The sequence below is a fragment of the Sphaerulina musiva genome (genome assembly GCF_000320565.1).
Source record: "Sphaerulina musiva SO2202 unplaced genomic scaffold SEPMUscaffold_5, whole genome shotgun sequence".
Taxonomy (NCBI): domain Eukaryota; kingdom Fungi; phylum Ascomycota; class Dothideomycetes; order Mycosphaerellales; family Mycosphaerellaceae; genus Sphaerulina; species Sphaerulina musiva.
Window position 1 is genome coordinate 1,273,470 of NW_016017387.1, and position 21,328 is coordinate 1,294,797.

Consider the following 21,328-nt stretch of genomic DNA (forward strand, 5'->3'; position numbering starts at 1 on the left):
GAACGTGGGGCATCCATGCGTGTTTGACAGGAAGGAGCCACCAAAGCTTGCGTCACGCAGGCAGGTGCAGTTGCCGCGGACCGACGTGAGAGCGAAGCTTCTACAAGGTAACGTACCTATGTAGGTAGGGGAGTTGGGAGGTAAGGTACTTTGTGTATTTTAGCTGCCTATATGTACAACGCTGGTGTTACCTAGATATTTATTGTTCAGTCCTGTTCTGGCTGGGACCGGGCAGTGTAGGCGGCAGACGGACAGTACGGGCCTCCCCGACGCGCTCAAGTCCTGTGCCGTCGCCAGAGAAGTTCTTGGCTACCTCATATGCGCTACGCAGGCAGTCGTTGACGCCTACTCCGGACATCCAGTTCCCTGCAACGCGCAGCCTACCCTTGTAGTCACGCCAGATCCTGTTGTGGGCATCCTTGAGTCTTTGTTCGTGACCCAGTGTATACTGTGGAATGCAGTCCTTCTGGAAGTTGACTTGCCAGACCTCTGGCTCTTCCTTGATGCCGAGATGGCGTTCCAGTACAGATCGAGCGAGTGCCAAACCTTCCTTCTCGTCGGGAAATGAAGGCCAACCATCCCACCAGTGTCCACCAAGCATAACGGTCACCTTTGTACCCCTGCTTTGGACATGATCCTGCATGTTCGGTGTCTGTGGCATATTGTACCAAGAGAAGTCATTCACGTTGACGATCTGCCCGGATTCACGCGCGGCCTTCAGCTCACCCGCGCTCAAATGCTTCCAGTTTTTCGTGTCGACATCGCTTGGCGACGGCGAGTAAGCAGTGTCAAATACGACACCCAATGCACGTTCTGGATTCTGCTCGAATGGCGTCGCTCGCGGTATGAGGTAGCCAAATCCGGGCTCGTGCATGTCAGGGGTGCGGAAGTACAAGTTGACAGTCATCACGTTCACCGTAGGAACGTGCCCAATTAGACCGGTCCCTGCTACTTTGTTCAGGTGATCTGGCGATAACGAAGATATTATGTGGGTGTGCTTGCGTGATTCCGTGGAGCCAGCTGTCGTGAGTTCAATTCCTGCATTGCCATCGGCCTGTTTGATAGACTCAACGGCGGTGTTCGTCTTAAAATCAACACGTCCAGTCTCGAATAGCTTCGCATGCAGCCTTTCGGCTAGCATGCCCATACCGTCCGAGAATGTGAAAACAGAGTTGTCTTTGAGGGTGCTTTTAAGCAGCGGATCCCACGAGAAGTTTTTCATATCCTGCAAGAAGTCCGCTTCGCTCTTCGTCACCTCAGGGCCTTCTAATCTTGCTTTCATCATGCCCAGCAAGACACTGCGTTGTTCGGCCTCTGCCCACCATGCCTTTGGGAACAGACTCTTGACAGACAGTTTGTACACGTCACCAGCGTAGATGCCATGAATCACAGCACTCAAGATGTTATCCACGATCGACTTGGTGAATCGGCGCGAGAAGAATTCACCTACGCTCTCATCTTGTAGGCTAGGATCGCTAGGATCTCTCGGTCGGCTGAGGGGCTCTTTCACGATGCCCCATATAGCAGTCTTGAACACTGGCTCTGTTGCCAAGCTCCACATGATCTCTGCCAGGCCAAAGGACGGGTGTGGCATACGTACGAGGCGATCGGGATAGTAGAGAAAGCGGCTACGAGCGGCAGGCGAGGTTTTTTGAGTGAAAATGGCGTCCTTGGCCAAGTCTAGCTCTTGCATCTATCATCCCCATCAGCTCCCACCCATACACCTGTTCTGAATTCGGACTGCTGCCGTACCAGTTTCGCTGCTAAGACTCCATTCCCCTGGGGCCGCAAGGTTCGAGGACCAGCTTCGAATAACACATTGCCACCCTCAACGGGCACGCGCTTGGATTCCAGCCATCCTCCCATGCGGTCTTTCGCTTCATACAGCGTAATTTTGGCATTGGGATGCTGACGGTTAAGAAAGTAGGCGCTGGCCAGGCCGGTGATGCCACCCCCAAGAATGGCAACGTCGTGGGAGTGGCTAGGTGTTGAATAGATTCGTCTCCCGCCCTCGTAAGACGGGAGGAATGGTGTGGTCGGAGGATACACTCGTGTGCGCCATGCGGAGGAGGCTAGCCTATGCGCACATGGGAGACGGGTATAGACCATTGCCGCATCGCAGACTGCTCGATTTTCAAGCCGGACTGAAGGGCTGCGACTGTGCGGGTCAATGGGAGGAGTTGTCGGTATTGATTGTTGCTACAGTCTACAGATCATAGTCGGGAGACGGAGCTTCGAGCAATGGTCCACCGATGCCACAGGCCCACAGCAGGTCATGCATGCCCCATGCCGTGCGGGCCCACAGATACATGTACCTGATTATTCTAAAGCCGCTGTGGCCAAGGAGAACTCACAAACGTCTCCCGGTAACGAACGTCCTTTCGAAGGGCTGATATACTACGGATACCTGGCAGTGGGCACAAGCGAGTGCGCATTGCGCAACACCTCGTTGACGCTTCTTCGGAGTGCCCGCTGCAGCATTGCATCCTTCGGCGTGCTGCCTCCTCCTTTCATCTGTGACCTGCACTGCAGCCCCGAACTCTCGACAGGGCCATGGGGTGCGGCTGAGAAAGCTGCTTCTAATTCATCGTATTCTCCGTCTCACCCACTGCTTCACAATCACGGCCGCGGCCGCACGGGCTCGAACAGAGAGTGGGAGAGAGAGTTCCGGTCAGTGCAGTGCACTGAGACGGAGTGCAGTGCGTGGAGATGCATGAAGAAGCGGTGCTATGGTGCGTTCTGCATGCTTGCATGCTTGCTTGCCTGCTCGCTCGCTCTGCCATGGTGACGCTGACAGGCCACTGTCTTATAACGTTACAGCCCGCCGATTAGATTATGACTTGGGCACGATTTGACTTTATACCTCTCGCCCCAGACCACCTTTCCTCCTCCTCTTCGTGGCGCCTAAACACTCGACCCACTACTAGTCGCTGTTGGTATCTTGGCGCGTGCTCCGTCGTAGAATAAGAGGACCGCCCCTTCGACGCAAAGGAGTTGGCAGCGTGCCTCTCCAGCATATGGGCTGTCGTCGACGTGGCGCTGCATACCTTCGTACCCTAGGGCAGAGCTGGTGCAAGCACTGCCCTCGTTCCGCCCAAGAGTCAAGAACCAAGAACCGATAGGTCAGCTGCGCAGCAGTCCTGCAAGCTCACGACATAATCATTCACCTCGAATACCTGATCCTCGGGGATGACTACCATACCATGACTATGCCCGTAGAGTCAGATATGGGAGACAAAGAGGCGGGGAGCGGCTGGTATACCGGAGTCGATCTGGAGTGGCGCCCTTCACCGCAACCGTCATCAACATCACCACCACCACCACTACCACCACTACCACCAACGTACACCAGTGACTATGGGCAGCATGGCAACAGTGGAATCAGCGGGAATGGGGCGAATGGCAGTCGCAAGAGGCGTTGGGTGGAAGCGGCGTCTCCAAGACAAGATGCGACATCGGACGTGAGTTGGGACCGTGATCTGGAGTCGCTGCCAACTCTCAACATGACCACTCCGTTCGGCGCCTCTTCTTCGCGCAATGTAGGCACGAGCGCGACCCTGGACAATTCGGAGGATGGAGTGGAAGAGATACCGCGTACGAAGATGCAGACGGGCTGCATTCCCTGCTTGTAGGTGAATTGCGAGAAATGTCTGTGTGTGTATGTGTGTGTGTCTTGACTCCTGAGCTCTAACACTTTTCAGAATGAAAGGTCTCAAATGCGATCCAAGCAACCCGGGATGTAAGCGCGCAATGTCGGACGATTGGGCGTTGAATGCAGGGACGCGATCTGGAGAGGACGACGACAATGCCCTCTTCCATCCCGAATCATTGACGGTCTTCCGGCCAGACATGAAGTGGCGGCGGAGTTGGCGTGAGCGACACTGTCTCAACTTCTTCGTCAATTTCAGCGCGCCCCAGATGGCTGGCTTCTTCGACTCTGCTTTCTGGCAACGCATGGTCATTCAAACCTCCTATCATGAACCCGCAATCCGGCATGCGATCACAGCTATCGGAGCTCTGCACGAATGCATCATGCAGCGGGCCTTCGCAGATGACAAACAGAAAGCCAAGGCGATGGAGTTTGCGTTGAATCAATGCAACAAAGCCATCGCTTGCTTGACCGCCGACGACGGCCACGACTACGACCCAGCCAGGCGTCGCATACCGAGCTCACGATTAGCCTTGACCACATGCGTGCTTTTCACCTGCTTCGAAGCAATGCAGGGGCGCTGTGACAGTGCCGTCAACCACGCACTGCAAGGGCGGCGTTTGCTCCAAGCGACCGGCCGTGCAGCCATCACTACTATGTCTCCCAGCGAGGAAGATGATATCGAGCAGATGCGACCCTTGGTGGAACGTCTGGAAGTGCAAGCGACAGCCCTGCTCGACAAAGGCAGACGACCCGAAATTGACACATCCGGCCAGACGCATCCACTACCACCCATCGGCTACATATTCAGCCTGGAACATGCGCACAACACGCTCCACACCGCTTTGAATAGTGTGATGCGGTTTATGCAAGGCTTCCATCCTACTGCACCGCGAGACCATATTGCTGTGACAATGGCCGAGAAGTATCTCCGCTACGCTCCGTGGTTCTCACAGTGGGAGCAGGCATTCACGGCATTCTTGTCGGATCAGCGAGATTTCATGTCGAACATGGATCTCAAGCGTGCGATGGTGCTCAAGGCAAACCACCTCGTGGGCACCATGCTGGCATCAGTCGATCAGTCCGCAGGCCCTGTTGCCTACGATGCATACGAAGCAGAGTTCCGAGCTATCGTGGACCTGGCGCGAGAAGTCCTGGCATCATTCTCGTGCCCACCACTGCCTACGCTATCTGGGCCGAACTCAGGTACACCATACCTGTCGTTCTCATTGTGGGTCACGGACCCATTGTGGATGGCCATATCGCGATGCCGTAACCCCACAATTCGCCAGTCTGCTTTCACATTGCTTTCACGAAATCCACGACAAGAAGGTATCTGGCATGCTGGGCCGCAACTGCCAAGTTCGAGCCAGTATATGAGGAGAGTAGAGTCTACCTCGACTGGATCAAGATGATCATATCACAGATCTGGAATCTAAACCTGACCTGCGAGCCCAAACCAAGGAGTGAAACGGAGGTCAGTCAGTGCCGTGCTACTATCCTATGAGTGCTGGCTGACATTGTGGATAGAGAGCACTGCCTTCGTGCGCAGCGAGTGGACCTCAGTGGGGATAAGCTCGGTAGGTTCACCGCAACTTGCGTCGCGAATGTCTGCTGACAAGTATGAGCACAAGTCACATTGCCAAGGCAGATGTATCGAATTTCCGCCGGTCGAAGAGATCAGTCGAAATCAGCGCTCACTGAGTGATCGGTAGCTTGGCCTCCATACCTACCGCCTCGACTAATGCCTCCCACCATTGAGTTTGCTCTCCCGTGTGTGCGTGAGCGGGTGCGACACCAACCATCGCTTCAAGACCTGACACGTTGCGATGACTGCGTTGCACGGCAGCTGTTGCGCGAGCTCTCAATCAAGTGACGTGCGCACGGCACATTTGAAATGCGAGCAAACTCTCACAGAGGCACTCGAACTGAGTGAAAGAGAACCAGACACCATTTACCATGGATCCATTCCTGAACATTGACGCATTGTTCAATGCTATGAACATGACCACGCCCTCTCGCAGTACTCCCGAAGAAAGCACTCATCCGTCACCACGCGGCTGGGCCCGTCGTCGACCACAGCACGTACAAGACCCCTTCGACTTCCTTGCGCGTCAAGACGCGAGCTTTGCAGACATTATGCGAGGTCAATATTACAACCAAGATCCCATGGGTACCTCTAGAATTGAAGAATTGGAGGATTATGACGAAGCAGGCAGAGCCCACTCAGCTGGCTATGTTCGACCACGACACCATCGAGCGGGATACCCGCATCCCGCACTCCGCGCACATCTACAGACTCACGCGACCTCATTTTCACAAGCTGCACGCGCGATGCATGCGGCGCTCGTCTGCGCGAATCAAGAGTGCCGTAGTATTGAGGCATCGTTCGAAATGCAGACGCGGCAACTTCTGAGCTGGTTGCCAGCTGCCTATGTGAATTCGCTGTGGACGATCAGACTGAGCTGGAGCGGTCGTTCGGAGCAAAATTCGACGTTGTCCGGCGGCATCGACGCAGCTGCTCGATCAGGCTCAGATGTGATTACATATGACGGCGTTGTACAGCGCTTCAACACAGCGCTTGCGGCAATCAAGACCTGCGCACCGCCTGATAGGACTGGACCTCACGAGTCACGACTACCACTGGGATGGGAAGTCCTCGGCAGCACGATGCGCAAGCTACAAATCAGTCTCGAAGCCATTGAAGAACTTCTGGTGCTGATCAAGACACAACGCGACAGAATGCCACTTCTGCTACACGAGATTGGCTCTGCTCAGCATCTGCTGGAAAGCGTGAGAGAAGTATGGGAGACACCAAAGAAGGCAGGGAAGAGACCAGAGGCGAAATCACCATCCAACACACAACCGCGACACAGCGAGCACGAATGGCCGAGCTTCTCCCCGGCAGGTGAACGATTCGACGAATTTGGAATTGACATATAGACGGAGAGACCACTACTACTACTACTTTCATGACGATGACAAGGTACTGAGACCTTCCCAATCTGTTTCAAGAAAATTTGCATTAGCTTAGATACCCCACCCAGCTCATATTATAGATACGAGAGAAAACAAGCAAGAAAGCACCAATCGAAAAGAAAAAAGGAAATAAAAAGGAACTTACCAAAAGTGGTCCTCTCCACATTCCTCCTACTCACTTCCGCCTCGTCACCCCGTCGGATGACATGGCCCTCACTGCCCTCGTGCAAGAACGCATACCGTCCAAAAATGGGACTATACTTGACTCCCGCATCCACTCGTCGATCCCTCTGCAACTTCTTCAACAACTGTCCACTCTCCGTCGTGCCGGGGGCTCCCGTCGTATAATCAATATTGATACTTTTACATCTTCCGCAGTTGTGGATACATTCGATTAATGTCGTTGTCGTCGTTGATGGTGTATCCGCTGACGTTGCTGCGGAAGAGGAAGAGGAAGAATGAATAGCGAGTTGCGACCAAAAATCTTCTTCCCACGCCTCTGACGCACCGGAGATGATGATGTTGGGTCGAAACTTGATAATGTCGAGATGAGAAGCTTCCGAGGCCGGGAGGCGAGAGGTTACGTCTTCCATGGATTTGGTTGAGGCGATGAGGTAGGGAGCGCAGTCGTTGAAGGTGAGGAGTTGTTCGTCTTTTGTTGATTTTGAGCTGCTGTCGGCGGTGAGGAAGGAAGGAGTCAGGGATGATGTGAGAGAGGAGAGCCAGCCGTTGTTGCTCTTGCTCTTGCTACTATTATTATTATTATTGTCATCGTTCTTGCTGAATGGTCGAAGCACATTAGGACTTGTCGACATGAGCACAGGACGATAGTGAGGACCGAGATAGACGAGAATCACATCGAATCCATAGCAAGCTGAAAACCAGTCGTTGTATTCCTGTGGCATTTTGTATGCGGGGGTCGGAGAGCCATGCATCGTCACTTCAACCACTTCGAGATCATCCGTATGTGGCGCCAGAGGAAAGTCCACAGACTTGGAGAGGCTGTTTGGAGGCTTGTAGGTGACGGTGAGGATTCCTGCGGCGGAGTTGATGGTCGGGAAGAAGAACACGCTTTGGGGATAATGTGCGACTGCGATGTTCTTGTATGTCGTGGTGTTGTTGTTGTTGGCGTCTTGTTGTACGTGCAACATCATGAATCGCCTGTCGTGGGGAAAGCCATGTTTTGTCACTTGGACTTCTTCGAGCTCGGCCGCTCGCAGCGCTTTGACGGGGTAGACGTAGATTTTGTCGATCTTCATAATTGCTACGGAGGTGGGTTTTGTACTACAGGTTGTACAAGGTCATCTTCTCTTAGGAAGTAAGTGAAGTGTCTCGATTTAAGTGGAGCTCGGCAATCCTCGGCTGGCAGTCGCCGACCTCCCTCTCCGCTTCCTAAGGAGAGTATATGTCCATAAGGTAAGGTAGGTATGCAGATCAACTTGTGGAAGTCAACGTGCCGACGGATTACAAAAACATTGATAGATAAGGTAGACAGTACGTGGAGTCTCTAAGGCCACTAAACATTGCCAGTTCGGGCCATCCGATAAAAATAGATCTGCTATGTATATATCGCTGTTAGTATGCGCCCCGATTATAATGCTCTGAGACTCGATGAAACGAAAGACATACATTGCTAATGGAAGGGAATTTGCACAAGTGTAAAGGGAACAATCTGCTTTTGGAACTATCAAGGTATCGTTTCTCATACTCGCACGTGTGCCAAAGGCCGTTATATCGTTATCATGCCAATCAAATCGGAATATCGTAACGAAGTTCTGCAAAGATCACAAGGAAAGGAACATGTCGTCGGATGAGTTAAGTGGCACCATCGTTTCCAGTTTCGGTGCCAGGGGTAGTCCCAGTTCAGTTGCCTCCTCCACCGTGTCCTCCTCCGCTGCCTCCTCCAGTACCGCTGCCTCCTCCAGTACCGCTGCCTCCTCCAGTACCACTGCCACTGCCACTGCCACTGCCCTTCTCGCCTCCTTCGATACCGCCCTTCCCGCTGCTTCCTCCGCTGCCTCCTCCAGTACTACCACCACTGCCATTGCCCTTTTCAGTACTGCCCTTTTCGCCTCCTCCACTGCCCTTTTCGCCTCCTCCAGTACCACTGCCTCCTCCAGTGCCACTGCCACTGCCACTGCCCTTTCCAGTACTGCCCTTCTCACCTCCTCCACTGCCACTGCCACTGCCCTTTTCAGTACTGCCCTTCTCGCCTCCTCCAGTACTACCACCACTGCCACTGCCCTTTCCAGTACTGCCCTTCTCGCCTCCTCCAGTGCCAGTGCCAGTGCCACTGCCCCTTTCAGTACTGCCCTTCTCAGTACTGCCCTTCTCGCCCCCTCCAGTACTACCACCATTGACACTGCCCGTTCCAGTACCTCCTTCGCTGCCCCCTTTGCTGCCAGTGCTACCGCTACCGCTACCGCTACCGCTACTGCCCTTTCCGCTTCCTCCAGTACCACTCTTCCCGCTGCCTCCTCCACTTCCGCCGGTTCCCGTACTGCCCTTCTCAGTACCTCCTCCAGTAGTGCCAGTGCCAGTTCCAGTTCCAGTTCCCGTTTCCGGATCATTTCCCGAACTACCCTTCCACTGATTCCCATGTCCCGCTTCAACATCCGAAGTAACATACTTCTTCAACGTACTTTCCGACGACTCCAACGCCTCAACGAATTCATGCGCGATAACCCTCGCTCCCGCCGGGGTGAAGTGCGTCGCACCCTGATAGTACGAGTCGACGACTTTGGCGGTCATATTCTGAAATAGCGCAGACGTCACATTGCCGTGGTCGATGAAGGTCACGTCGGCGGCTTTGGCGGCGTCTGCGGCATATTTGGCGAAAATGTTTGCTTTGAATTTGTAGGTTCCGCTGGCGAAGGGGTTATTGGGCGTTGGGGAGAGAATGATGACATTGGCGCCTTTGCTTTTGAGGAGCTTTGCGGCTTGGACCAGGTAGGTGTAGTATGTTAGGACTGTTTCGGGTTTGCCACTGTTGTTTATCGTTGGGCGTTAGCTTTCTAAATTCTACCTAGGTACTACTACTTTGCGCTTTTCAACCAAATTTGTGAGATTCGGTTGATTAGCACATATGGAAAAAAGAGAAAAAAAAAACCCCCAACTTACTGGAAAGTGGTCTTGCAAGTCGTACTATATTTGTTATTGACGGGCGGACAAGCTGCACGTCCATTGTCGATCTTGCTTTTAGGCGTGCCAACATCATTGTGTCCGAATTGAATGACGACGTAGTCTCCCTTTTTGACCTTGGTCGCGAGTGTCTTGAATCGGTTCTCATTGGTGTACGATCTCGCTGATCTGCCGGAGATGGCAAGATTGACGATTTGTATCTTCATGAATTCGGGCAAGGCTGAGCCCCAGCCTTGACGTTCGAGCTTGACTGGTACCTTGTGATTATTGCCTGTCTTCGGTTTGCCGTTATTGTTTCCAGCAGGCTCGCCATTATTGGTTCCAGCGGGCTTGTGGGTTCCAGCAGGCTTACCATTATTGGTTCCAGCAGGCTCGCCGTTCTTGCTTCCAGCAGGCTTGCCATTATTGGTTCCAGCAGGCTGACCATTCTTGGTTCCAGCAGGCTTGCCATTATTCGTTCCAACAGGCTTGCCATTATTCGTTCCAGCAGGCTGACCATTCTTGGTTCCAGCAGGCTCGCCGTTATTCGTTCCACCAGGCTCGCCATTATTGGTTCCAGCAGATTTGCCAGTGTCGTCTTCATCACGTTTACGTAGACTGACTTGCTCCTCAGCGGAGTCCTCAACGCTGGAAGGGTTGCCTTCGTTGGATCCAGAAGCAGGTAGACTCTCGTCTGCCACTGCCGTAGCTGCCATGGTACTGTCGCCAACGAGGTAGAGAATGGGAGCCCCCACGGGAGGTTTGCCGTTGCCAGTTGTTGGAGAGTTTGGCATTCCCGTGGCAGGTTTTTTCGTCATCTCCTTGCTGCCCATGTGTTTTGTGTTTGGCTCCTTGGCGTTGTTTGTCGTGAGCATGTCCTCTGGTGCGGCCATGGCCATTGGTGCTGCCATGGCTCCTGTGAGTGCTGCCAGAAGGCACCCGACGATCTTGTAGACGCGCATGGTGGTCTCGGCAAATGGTACCTCTCAGTAAGTGTATTGCTTTGCTTTAGATTCTGCTGAAGTAATTACATGTAGGTAGTGATGCTCCTGCGCAGAGTTGAGTGTTGGACAGAATGCTTCGTAGATCCAGAGTCAGTGGACAACAGCGCTTCCTTATATGCTGTTCACCCGTACTGTACTGGGGCAACTTGTCCTCGGCTCGTGATCGCAACTTCGAAAGTGCAGAGTAACGCGAACTGTAGCACCCTGTGGTCCGATTGCCATCCATTCATCGAACAGTCGTATCGACACAAGGGCAGTGCTGAGGGTCACTGATCTATAGACGCCTACTGTTTTGGCACGTGTGCAGCCGCCCATAGATGTGCTGCAAAGCTTTCACATAACAGAAATCGAAGCTTTTGAAGCGATAGAGGCATTAGCAAGAGATCGGTGATCATGGCTTCGTATTTCGAGGTCAACATGCAGATGCGCAGGAATCGCTGGGCCATAGTCACCTAGCATTCACCACGTGGGAGTCGGTCAGTCCAATAGTCCATGGCGTGTGGTGCAAACGAGCCTCCGCTAGGTGGCGAAGCGAACCAACAACATTTTTGGTCTGATGCGCCCCGGGGTAGTCGTCAAGTAAGTTACTGACTTCCTTGTGTTAGATGTTGGTCCTGAGCTGTTGTCCCTATATGACACTGGCTGACAAGACGTGTAGCCCTCTGCTAGCATCTTGCCCCAACCATGCCATTCTCTTGCGTACTGTCATCTCGGACGACATCTGGGACACGTGGCAGGTTTGCTGAAGAATGTTGTCTTGATGGAGCATAAAACAGGGAGTCATAACATCATAACCTTTGCTATAGCAAGACTGACACTACATTAGGGCTCAGCTGCCGTCATCGCCAGAGAGTTGAAGCTTACCGAAAGATACTCCATTCGGACCATTCCTCGGGACGGCGAAGTACATCATTATCCGAGAGTGTCTTTTCTTGCGGAGGCTGACATGTATGAAAACAAATAGCGAGTTTCCTACTGTCATCAGCCTTCTCGAACTGCATGCCCCACTCCGCCAGTCATTCCCTCCTGGACCGTGCATCTCGCTGTATCGAATATGCGTAGATGCCTAATCAGAATGTTGCCTCAATTGCTCAGCCACAGCACCGTGCCATCTTTACTAAGGTATCTACCTCTGTGTTCCGGTGGGTCCATGAGCAGAGGGCTACCTTATTAGGCATCTATCGGCGAACCAGAAGTAAGAACGCCCAATCGTCAACCACGTGGAAAGAGTCCCATGAAAAAGTCTGCAGCTGACGTCGGAAGAGGAGTCCCCATAGCTCTCGGCCAGCTTTGTAAGTTTTCAGTTGGAGGAGGTCCACGGAATTGAAGCGCAGCACATTGTTGGCTATTTCGGCTCGATGATCCAAATCGCGTGGACATGTTATTCGGCAGCATTCGCATACTGTAAGTTCTTAGAGACTTCGATTAAGCTAGTGAGACCGAAACGTCAGATTTCTCGCATCGAAGTACGCTCGCGCATCGTGACCATCGCTGACAGCTGTTTACATGACCCTTGCATGCATTAGTAACCTCCTCCATCGTGGCATTTATGTGTTTGTATGGCGTCATGGTCAAAGGGCCAATTCCAATTCTAACTCGAACACAATCGTACTACAGAAGCTCCTGACTTACAGGCGAGGCGACTGCGTCTGCAGATGTAACGCGTAGCGGTCAGTAGTGATGACAGAGGAGCGACAGTCATGGCGCCTATCGGTTCTACCATAGTCTTTGAAGTAACGTTGTAGAAGACGACAGGCTTCTCCGGAGCCCTGCACTCCGCGGTATAGACATCGAGAGAATCCGCGACTGACGAGTCTCTATTCTGCCTTGCAAGGCTGCTCTCGAGAAACAGCTTCCGTGAAGGCATTATCAAGTCTGCAAGTGGCGTCGTTTCGACTGTGGGCATGCCTCAGGTATCCCATACCAGCTGCAGATGGCCAGAAAAGAAAAGTCTGACAAGGAGGCTGCAGCAGTATAGGCTGTATAGCACTGTCTGTTTGAAGCCAGCGTCTCGGACAAGCCAATAGAACAGCAACGTTCATTCTTCCTCGGTATTCCTGCCTCGGGCATTCCTTCCGAGAGCACGGAGTCTGAGCGATGATGGCACATGGTATCGCAAGTGCGCACAGAGCCACAGTACTAGGTAGTGTCACAGAGCAGTCGTTTCAGCAGGCTGAAGTCATCGACGTTGCTGTTGACGAGACAAGTCCTCACAAACTATGTCGCCCATGCACAAGATTTGCGAGTTGGATGTTGTATGTTGTCATGGAAACTGAAAATTTAGTTTCTCTGTGTTCCATGTCTACGAGCCTCAAGGCAATGAGTCGAAAGCATGACAGATATCTCGCCACCTGTTGCATCGAGGAGCATATTCTCTGACTGGCTCGAAGATGCACGCTGGGCGCGCATTTGGTTCTCGTTACAGCCGAAGGAGAGGCGTCGAGAGCCTCAAAGGATGGATGATAACAATTCGCTTCGAGATCTAGACGCGAGACATGATGGCTGCATGGAAAGCGGTCGTTGCCATTCGAAGTCCAGACCATAGGAGTGATGGGGTGTGCGGACTCTTGTATTTCCGCAGACTGGGCTTTTCATGTCGCCGCCCCGGTCCTGATCAGGGCATGGGCTGCGAGGGTTTATTGGATGACAAGGGGACTTCCAGTTGCAGCCAACAGCCGCGCGTCGGAGCCTCCTGTCATTGCTTTCGATCCGCAGGAGCCGCAAGTGTTGAGGACATGCTCATGCCTGTCGGCCTAGAGTGTCGTCTCAGCGTCTGAGGGAGATAAGCTCGCGTGTCGTAACCTTGAGAGCGGCTATATTTTGCTGCAGCGCAGTTGTGTGACAGCTTATTCTTGGGTTGCGCGTGAGTGCGTGTCGCGTGTGTGGTAATGTTAGATGGATGATGATTGGTGTTGATGATGATGATGATGATGATGGTGGTGATGGTGGTGATGGTGGTGATGGTGATGGTGGTGACGACGACGGTGATGACGACGACTAGACATCCAAAGGTGGTGAGAGGTCACGAATCTTACTACAGACGGTGACACGAGATAACTTATTAGGTCAGGTACATGTACAATTGTACATAGGTGCTTTGTGAAAGTTGGTTGTGAAAGTTGGGATCCACCTGGCTGTGGCACGTGGAAGAACTCTGTGTGGGGCGAGTCCCGTTCTGGTCTAGCCGCTTGTCTAACGCACCCTAATTTCCGACTTCATGCCTCCTGCCTCTTCAAGTCACAAGTCACAAACCTTTGGAGGCTCAACAACAGGCAAGAGCAGTGGCAACACGTGACCACTAACCAGTTCAACATGTTCTGTCTGTTGATTACAGGCAACTACTCGATCGCGACAACCTTTAGGGAGTCCAGAAGGTGGTTCCAGACAGCGAGAGCCGCTGTATACCTTAATGACCAGAAAGATGTCGCGAACAGGGGCAGGCCCGGAGAGAGATGGCCTGGCTGAGACGAGAAGACAGTAAGAAGTATTACGATCGCGGGCATTCTTGAATTGCAAGAGCAGCAACAGTCAACTCAGAACTGTAATACTGTCATACTGATGAAAATAATAACAACAACAATAATAATAAATATGGAACGGGGCGCAGGGTGGCGGAAGAGCGATGCCGTCGCAGTGAGAAGGCCGATGTGTTGAGAGCTCTGCCCTGCTCCCAGCGCAAGGATCGGCTGTCGAGCAGGTGATGTACAATCACTGTATACAATCATTGTGTACACCTCTCAGTATACTGTACGCGAACTCCTGGAGAGTATCTTAGGGGTCAGGCAAGGCAAGACAAGGCCAGGCCAGGCCAGGCAGGGCACGAGCATTGTGAAGCTTGATGAGGACGACGGGGAGGAGAGGCACCTGCTTGCAGATAGCCAGAGTGCAGATACATTAGCCAGAGCCAGAGGCAGACAGGCACAGGCACAAGCACGGGCACAGGCAACGGCAACAGCCGAGAGTGTTCAGCAGACAGCAGTGTTAGCGATGCTCCTCAGGTCCCCTCACAGCTCCCCCCCCCCTCGACACCATCTCGCGAGTCGCAACTGCCACTGGCAAACACTAAGGTACACTCACAGAATCTCGGATGATCCAGTCAGGCAGGCACGCACTTCTCCACAGGCTCCACTCACTGCTGGAAAAGGTTGAAACTCCCCCCCCCCCCCCCCCCCGTCCGTCGTTCATGCTCTCTGCAAGGTACTCCCGGCCTTAGCGTCGTCTGGGCACTACAAGCCCGGTAGGCGCGAGCCGTCATTGGGCAAGCGCGAATGAGCACACTCAGCACGCACACCGGGCCCCAAGCCCCCCCCCAAGCCTTTCCACCGGCCGGAGCCTGTCGCCTTATTAAGTCTGACTGCCGGCCGCCCACCCATTATCATCGTCTTCTCCCGCACGACGCTTCATCTCGACTCTCCCCTTCCTCACTCACCTCCATCTCACCTTCGCTTCTTCGCAGACAACACCCTCCACTCCGGTCTCGACCGTATTCACTCGTTATCACCCACGCAAGAACAAAGGATACCCGTCTTCCCGACCGCCTCACCGTCAAGATGCACTTCGCTGTCGCTGCTTTGGGCCTCGCCGCCGCCGTCGTCTCGGCCTCTGAGGCGCCTCCGTCGTATGGACCACCACCACCACCATCATACGGCCCACCTGTCGCTCCAATGCACCCTCCCACTTACGGTCCCCCCATGAACGCCTCCACCTCCATGCCTCCCGTCATGACCACCCAGGTGGTGACCAGCTACGCCACGTACTGCCCAGAGCCAACTGCCATCACTCACAACGGTGTGACCTACACTGTGACCGAGGCCACCACGCTCAGTGAGTTTATTCGAGAAAGAAAATACCCGAGACGTGGCAAAGACTGATTGTTCCGATTTTCTAGCCATCACCAACTGCCCATGCACCCTGACCATGCCAGTGTACTCGTCAGTAGTCACCGAATGTTCCACATGGTACAAACAGCACATGTGTAGAGTCGCCTCCGCTCGAATGTCCATGCTAACTGTGTGCTGTAGCTCGACTCCTACTCCAATGCCACCACCAATGCCAACGGAGACTCCGACCACCCCAGTCATGCCACCACCAGTTCCTTACTACCCATCTGCCAACACGTCGATGCCGGCACCACCTCCAACCGGAACCGGTGCCTACACTCCTCCGGCTGGCACCAGCCCTATCTCTCCTCCGGGATACACTGGTGCTGCCAACAAGGCATCCTTCGGTGTTGCCGGTGTCTTGGCTGCTGCTGGTTTCATCGCTGCTCTCTAAGCGATCACTCCCGAGCTGGCGAGACCGGAGTGGTCGTATAGCGAGCATGTTCGTAATGTGCAAACGGCAGGTACATGCAGAGCCGTGCATCATTTCGGTAGCCAGGCTTCTCTGAGGCTCTCGCGACGAACCGCACGAAAAGGGGCAAGCATTTTTTGGACTACCAGTTGCTATCAACATGACGCACCTTTGTCATCTAATCATGATCGGCCGATTACAGCGGTAATGCTGGGTGTTGTTATCGACTTGTGATTGGGGCGTTTGTCTGGAATTGCATATAGCTGCTTACACATATCATTCACACGTGGACTTTTGATGCTACGACACCATATTTGTATCTAATGACCCAACACTAGAAGACGATTTTGAACCCACATTTCACTTCTTCAGACTCTGTTGCTCTCTCTCGCTCTCTCTCGCTCTCTCTCTCCACGGTTACTTCTGAAACTGCCACATGGCACATGCAGTGCAAGAACCCCAGCTGCGACACGATTCCAGGAGTTCCAGCTGTAATAATGGTCCCAGGTACCTCTCCCGTGGTACTGTGGGGCTTACTGCACGGGAACACGGTGGCTCGTGCGTCGTGCGGGGATAACAGTGTCGTGGAGCGCAGGCGTGAGAGAGCTCACAACCACATCCGAGGGTCACGATCGGTGGGATGCCAGCATCGGTCGACGACATGTAGAAGAGTAGGGCCGGTCAGTATTCCCTCATCTTCTATCCGGTTCTTACCAACAGAGCATCCATAACACCACGGATCATCTCTTTCCCTCTTTCCCTCTTCTCTCTCCATCGCTCTGTTTCAACATGCCCGTCTTTCCCAGCTTACAGCAGGACATTCTCCGTGTGTACATCAACGACCGAGGCGAAGCGCCAGGCTGATTGACTTAGTTCCTCGCGACATCACCATCTGGGAGTGGCTCTTCGAAAGTCCTACATACTCCCCCCTTCTCCGCTTTCCCCCGGAGCAGCAATGCGGTTTCACCGACGCCATCACGAAAGAGAGGCTGAGCTGGCAGGATGTGAAGGACGCGGCCACAGACTTGTCGACGGCATTGGTGAAGCGGTACGGCTTGCAAGAGGGCGAGACAGTATCGCTCTTCTCGGCAAACACCATCTGGTACCCGGTTGCCATGCACGCGACTCTTCGCGTGGGTGGCAGAGTGAGTGGAGCCAGTCCGGGATACAATGAGGAGGAAATGACATATGCTCTGCAAAAAGCCAACGCCAAGTTCTTGATGACCCACAAAGATAGTATGGAAGTGGCTATCAAGAGTGCGAAAACTGCAGGAGTGCCCATGGAGAATATTATCTTGCTGGAGGGCGAGCTCGATGGCTTCAAGAACATCAAGACGTTAATCCAAGAAGGCAGAGAGCTGGGAAACCCCGTGCCGTACTCGAGGATTCCTGCGGGAAAGACGAATTTCGATGTTTGCGGATTCCTGTCCTTCTCGTCGGGAACCACAGGCCTGCCGAAAAGTGTCATGATTGCACACCAGAATGTCATCGCCCAGTGTCTCCAAGTCATGGCCATTACACCGAGTGACCATAAGCGTGTGTTGGCCGTGCTGCCTTCTTTCCATATCACGGGGCTTGTTCATGTATTACATTTACCGCTGCTCATCAACGCAGAGGTGTACTTCCTACCTGCATTCACCATGAAAGCCATGCTGGACACCGTGACCGAGTACCAAATTCCCGAGCTGTTATTGGTGCCTCCGATTCTGATCAGAATGGTTCGCGACCCTATCGTCAAAAAGTACGACCTGAGCTGTATCCAACGCTTCTCTTCCGGTGCAGCACCTCTCAGCGAAGAGATACTCGTCTTATTGAAGAAACAATTCCCCCACGCAGGTTTCAAGCAAGGCTACGGCATGACCGAAAGCTGTTCCTGCATCACCGCCCACCCTCCTCAATACTACGATTTCCAATACGCCCACACAGTCGGCACCATCTGCGCGAGCACCACGGTGAAAATTCTCAAAGAAGACGGCACCGAATGCGATATCAACGAGCCCGGAGAAATCTGTGCCAAAGGCCCTCAAATCGTCATGGGCTACCTGAACAACGAACAAGCCACCAAAGAAACTTTTGACGACCAAGGCTACCTCCACACGGGAGACCAGGGCCAAATCGACGCCCATGGCCTCCTCACCATCGTCGACCGCATCAAAGAACTCATCAAAGTCAAAGGCATTGGCGTCGCCCCTGCCGAGCTCGAGGACCTCTTACTCGGCCACGCTGGCGTCGAAGACGTCGCTGTCTTGGGCATTCCCGACGATTATGCCGGAGAAGTCCCCAAGGCGTATATCGTACCTCGCAGCAATAGTAATAATCATAACAATAGTAATAATAATACTCAAAATCCCTCCTCCTTACAAGAGCTCGGAAGGGAATTATTGCAGTATGTCAGAGAGAATAAAGTCCGATACAAGGCTATCAAGGAAATCGAATTCGTGGAAATTATCCCCAAATCGGCTTCGGGGAAGATTTTGAGGAGGGTGTTGAGAGATTTGGAGAAGAAGAAGAAGAAGGAAGGGATAAGAGGGTCGGTGGTGGTGAGGGAGGAGAGGGCGAGGTTGGCGTGATGTGTTGATGGAATGGCCAGTCTTGAGACCTTATGTTGGGATATGATGTGATGTTGTGTATGGATGTAGGTACCTACCAGGTAATGTAAGGTAATGTAGCGCGCGGTAAATGGAATGTCACACACACATTCCACAGCTCGCGACTATATAGTTTAGCACAGCCCGCGACTTTCGACATCTGCAACATTTATACACGGTACACCTCACAACAAAACGGAAAAGAACCTAGTGAGCTGAGGTGCGACATTGCATGTGAGCACATTTCATAATATTCATCGTCAATCACGTGACTATACATGATATTCATAAAGTAATACATGATATATGATTGATATCCAACAAGGTAGGTACAGTTGACACCAAGGTACATGTATGTATCTTATACGAGCTCATGCTGAATCACCAAACCAGCAATCGATGCAGAAGACAATGTCGCCAAGACACCCGTGATCAAGGCACTGATGGCCAATCGGGAAACATCACCCGACCGACCAGGGGCAATTTGCGACAAGACACCAATTTGTGTGCCCAGCGATCCAATGTTGCCGAAACCACAGAGAGCATATGTTGCGATCAGTCGGGAACGGGGGGCGAGGTCGGCGTACATGGCGTCGCTGGTCAAGGCGGTGAATGCGACGAATTCGTTCTGGAAAAGGGGGGTTAGTTTTCCTTGTTCTTCTTCATCCTTCCTTTCATATTGAAAAAAGGGGGAAATTTTTCTAGGGGAAATGGAAACTTACAGTGACAACCTTGATACCGATGAGACGGCCGACTTTGACGAGATCTGGACCTCGTGGGACTCCGAGCAAGAAAGCTACGGGGTACATGACATATCCGAGGATCAGTTCGATGGTGAGATCGTATTCGCCATTCAGGTTCAGGTAGCGACCGAACCAGGTGAGAAGACCGTTGATGAGCGCGACGAATGCAATGATGCAGAGCAGCGTGGTCAAGATCATCGCAGCGATCTTCAGACCGAGCCAGGCTCCGTTGGCGAACGCATGAAGAGAATTGGCAGCCTTGTGCGTATCATCGTCAGGAACGACGACCTTGCCAGATGTCAGAGACTCTTCTTCCTCGGGATAGCGCATCTTGGAAGCAGCGAGAGAAGCGGGAATGGACATGACACAAGACGAGATCAGAGCCTGTGGGTTCAATCCCATGCCAATGTATGCCACCAAGACAGATCCTGCAATCGTGGCGAATCCAGAGCACATGACTTGATGCAGCTCGCACATGGTCAAATGTGGCACGAATGGCTTGATCAACATGGCAGATTCTCCTTGTCCAATGAAAGGCGTGGCGGCAGCGACAACGGCCTCGGCTCCGGAGATTCTCATGGACCAGAAGAAGAAGACGGCGAACTTGCCGACGAACCACTGGATCAGACCGACGTAGTAGAGCAGCTGTACCAGCGACACGAAGAAGATGATGGCTGGGAGCACCGTCACCAGGAACCAGGGAGTGGCATCAACCCAGTCTGCAGAAGTCAAGAATGCCAAACCGTCACCAGCAAACCCGAGCAACGATCGTGCGAGACCAGAAATGAAGTTGAAGATATCATAACCGACGCCAGTTCTCAGGACAAACAGCGCGATGATGAATTGGATCAGGAAGCCCGAGATGACGGTATGCCAGTTGATCTTGCTCCTGTTCTTCGACGTGGCGTACAAGCCAGCAATGAGGACGACCATGCCAAAGAGTGAGATTGCGCGGTTCTCGTGGGAGTTTGTCGGCGTCTCCGCGCTGGCGAATGTGCCCACGAGGATAGTAGCCGCGGTGACTACGGCACCAGCCCACAGTCTGAACCGCTCTGGAATCATATTGTTGACTCGTACGCCAGTTTGATTCCATGTCCAATGCATGGGCACCGTCACGAATGATGTTCCCGTGTGCAAGGTGACAATGCGAATGGTCACCGCCAGCCAGAGGAGGAATGGGACCACCCAGTTCTTGTCATTGCGGTGAAGGACGAGACTCGCAACCCACCAGCCCGTCGCCAACAGCCATATGGCAAAGTGAATGAAGAGACGGTATCTCCGGTAGAAGGATCGCTTTTTGCTGGGAGACTCCTCCGATGCCTCCATCGACTTCGCGGGTGTGATCACGTTTCCTTGCTCGATATCCACGCTGTAGTCGCCCTTCTTCTCACTCCCATATGCCGGTCCATGGCTAATGCCGTGTTCTTGCGGGCTCGGATCGGGGATCGTACTGCGCTCGTTGGTCGTGCCGGTGGTGTAGACCGGCACATCGTCGCCCTGCTGGTGGGCGTTGTGGCCATGGTGGAGGTGGCCATGCGTATGCTGGTGCGCTGGATCTAAGGCCGGGTCCTGAGAGGCGTGCGCCATGATGGTGATGGCAGCGGTGCGCAAGGTCTCTTGGCAACGAGATGAGTGCTCCCGAGAAATTCGTACCGTGCGCGCGAGCCCAGTCCAGTGGACGGTACAGTCAGGTGGGTAGTCTTAAATATGGACTCCACCCGAGCATGACCCCTCTGTATCTGCCATGCGACACCGAGGACCTTATCATGGGCCGGTCGAGTATCTAGAACGGCTGATTGGGGCTAGGGCGCATCCCATTCGCCGTGCACTAGAAGGTAAGGTAGTAGGTCAGGTAGGTAAGGTACCTCTCCAGCCCAGTGTAGCATCGCAGCCGTGTGCTTGGCAAGAGCTGGAGTGCCTTCGTTCTTTGGCTGCCACGCCGGCTGAAGGATC

The 21,328-nt window shown here is 53.3% G+C and overlaps 11 protein-coding genes across 11 annotated transcripts; 6 read left to right on the forward strand and 5 right to left on the reverse strand.

Moving 5' to 3' along the window:
• Nucleotides 1-138: 138 nt before the first annotated feature.
• On the reverse strand, nucleotides 139-2,147 carry SEPMUDRAFT_149326 (Protoporphyrinogen oxidase). The gene is made up of 2 exons (XM_016905492.1): nucleotides 1,753-2,147; nucleotides 139-1,693 (listed from the first exon to the last, which is right to left on the reverse strand). Exons 1-2 carry the CDS (start codon nucleotides 2,107-2,109, stop codon nucleotides 200-202), a joined length of 1,851 nt encoding a protein of 616 aa, XP_016760884.1. The 5' UTR covers nucleotides 2,110-2,147; the 3' UTR covers nucleotides 139-199.
• A 1,455-nt stretch (nucleotides 2,148-3,602) lies between these two features.
• SEPMUDRAFT_44504 (uncharacterized protein) lies at nucleotides 3,603-4,044 on the forward strand (the record flags this gene model as incomplete). Its single annotated transcript, XM_016908934.1, has 2 exons — nucleotides 3,603-3,628; nucleotides 3,702-4,044. Coding segments are annotated over 2 exons (369 nt in total), but the record flags the coding sequence as incomplete, so codon positions are not given.
• Nucleotides 4,045-4,506: 462 nt separating this feature from the next.
• Nucleotides 4,507-5,064, forward strand: SEPMUDRAFT_45057 (uncharacterized protein; the record flags this gene model as incomplete). The annotated part of the gene is made up of 1 exon (XM_016908947.1): nucleotides 4,507-5,064. One exon carries the CDS (start codon nucleotides 4,507-4,509, stop codon nucleotides 5,062-5,064), a length of 558 nt encoding a protein of 185 aa, XP_016760886.1.
• A 544-nt stretch (nucleotides 5,065-5,608) lies between these two features.
• SEPMUDRAFT_117325 (uncharacterized protein) lies at nucleotides 5,609-6,592 on the forward strand (the record flags this gene model as incomplete). Its single annotated transcript, XM_016901325.1, has 1 exon — nucleotides 5,609-6,592. One exon carries the CDS (start codon nucleotides 5,609-5,611, stop codon nucleotides 6,590-6,592), a length of 984 nt encoding a protein of 327 aa, XP_016760887.1.
• A 110-nt stretch (nucleotides 6,593-6,702) lies between these two features.
• On the reverse strand, nucleotides 6,703-7,887 carry SEPMUDRAFT_66123 (uncharacterized protein; the record flags this gene model as incomplete). The annotated part of the gene is made up of 1 exon (XM_016909741.1): nucleotides 6,703-7,887. The coding sequence occupies one exon, from the start codon at nucleotides 7,885-7,887 to the stop codon at nucleotides 6,703-6,705; it is 1,185 nt and encodes a 394-aa protein (XP_016760888.1).
• A 1,354-nt stretch (nucleotides 7,888-9,241) lies between these two features.
• On the reverse strand, nucleotides 9,242-10,464 carry SEPMUDRAFT_44468 (carbohydrate esterase family 12 protein; the record flags this gene model as incomplete). Its single annotated transcript, XM_016908932.1, has 2 exons — nucleotides 9,242-9,614; nucleotides 9,749-10,464. Coding segments are annotated over 2 exons (1,089 nt in total), but the record flags the coding sequence as incomplete, so codon positions are not given.
• Nucleotides 10,465-11,145: 681 nt separating this feature from the next.
• Nucleotides 11,146-11,716, forward strand: SEPMUDRAFT_117328 (uncharacterized protein; the record flags this gene model as incomplete). Its single annotated transcript, XM_016901326.1, has 4 exons — nucleotides 11,146-11,199; nucleotides 11,276-11,331; nucleotides 11,411-11,489; nucleotides 11,579-11,716. The coding sequence occupies 4 exons, from the start codon at nucleotides 11,146-11,148 to the stop codon at nucleotides 11,714-11,716; spliced, it is 327 nt and encodes a 108-aa protein (XP_016760890.1).
• A 483-nt stretch (nucleotides 11,717-12,199) lies between these two features.
• SEPMUDRAFT_133419 (uncharacterized protein) lies at nucleotides 12,200-12,956 on the reverse strand (the record flags this gene model as incomplete). The annotated part of the gene is made up of 2 exons (XM_016902564.1): nucleotides 12,385-12,956; nucleotides 12,200-12,264 (listed from the first exon to the last, which is right to left on the reverse strand). Exons 1-2 carry the CDS (start codon nucleotides 12,656-12,658, stop codon nucleotides 12,200-12,202), a joined length of 339 nt encoding a protein of 112 aa, XP_016760891.1. The 5' UTR covers nucleotides 12,659-12,956.
• A 2,189-nt stretch (nucleotides 12,957-15,145) lies between these two features.
• On the forward strand, nucleotides 15,146-16,401 carry SEPMUDRAFT_156392 (uncharacterized protein). Its single transcript, XM_016907669.1, has 3 exons — nucleotides 15,146-15,576; nucleotides 15,641-15,710; nucleotides 15,774-16,401. The coding sequence occupies exons 1-3, from the start codon at nucleotides 15,303-15,305 to the stop codon at nucleotides 16,024-16,026; spliced, it is 597 nt and encodes a 198-aa protein (XP_016760892.1). The 5' UTR covers nucleotides 15,146-15,302; the 3' UTR covers nucleotides 16,027-16,401.
• A 432-nt stretch (nucleotides 16,402-16,833) lies between these two features.
• On the forward strand, nucleotides 16,834-18,733 carry SEPMUDRAFT_86056 (4-coumarate-CoA ligase 2; the record flags this gene model as incomplete). Its single annotated transcript, XM_016910402.1, has 2 exons — nucleotides 16,834-16,870; nucleotides 16,918-18,733. 2 exons carry the CDS (start codon nucleotides 16,834-16,836, stop codon nucleotides 18,612-18,614), a joined length of 1,734 nt encoding a protein of 577 aa, XP_016760893.1. The 3' UTR covers nucleotides 18,615-18,733.
• A 165-nt stretch (nucleotides 18,734-18,898) lies between these two features.
• Nucleotides 18,899-21,165, reverse strand: SEPMUDRAFT_149330 (H+/nucleoside cotransporter). The gene is made up of 2 exons (XM_016905493.1): nucleotides 19,355-21,165; nucleotides 18,899-19,260 (listed from the first exon to the last, which is right to left on the reverse strand). The coding sequence occupies exons 1-2, from the start codon at nucleotides 20,960-20,962 to the stop codon at nucleotides 18,994-18,996; spliced, it is 1,875 nt and encodes a 624-aa protein (XP_016760894.1). The 5' UTR covers nucleotides 20,963-21,165; the 3' UTR covers nucleotides 18,899-18,993.
• Nucleotides 21,166-21,328: the final 163 nt, after the last annotated feature.

Bases quoted from the DNA above. Each gene is read 5' to 3' on its own strand.
- SEPMUDRAFT_149326 (XM_016905492.1), bottom strand. From the start codon at position 2,109: ATGGTCTATACCCGTCTCCCATGTGCGCATAGGCTAGCCTCCTCCGCA. The intron at 1,694-1,752 runs GTACGGCAGCAG...TGGGGATGATAG, and splicing joins GAGTCTTAGCAGCGAAACTG to ATGCAAGAGCTAGACTTGGC.
- SEPMUDRAFT_156392 (XM_016907669.1), top strand. From the start codon at position 15,303: ATGCACTTCGCTGTCGCTGCTTTGGGCCTCGCCGCCGCCGTCGTCTCG. The intron at 15,577-15,640 runs GTGAGTTTATTC...CCGATTTTCTAG, and splicing joins GACCGAGGCCACCACGCTCA to CCATCACCAACTGCCCATGC. The intron at 15,711-15,773 runs GTACAAACAGCA...TGTGTGCTGTAG, and splicing joins GTCACCGAATGTTCCACATG to CTCGACTCCTACTCCAATGC.
- SEPMUDRAFT_149330 (XM_016905493.1), bottom strand. From the start codon at position 20,962: ATGGCGCACGCCTCTCAGGACCCGGCCTTAGATCCAGCGCACCAGCAT. The intron at 19,261-19,354 runs GTAAGTTTCCAT...CCCCTTTTCCAG, and splicing joins TCGGTATCAAGGTTGTCACT to AACGAATTCGTCGCATTCAC.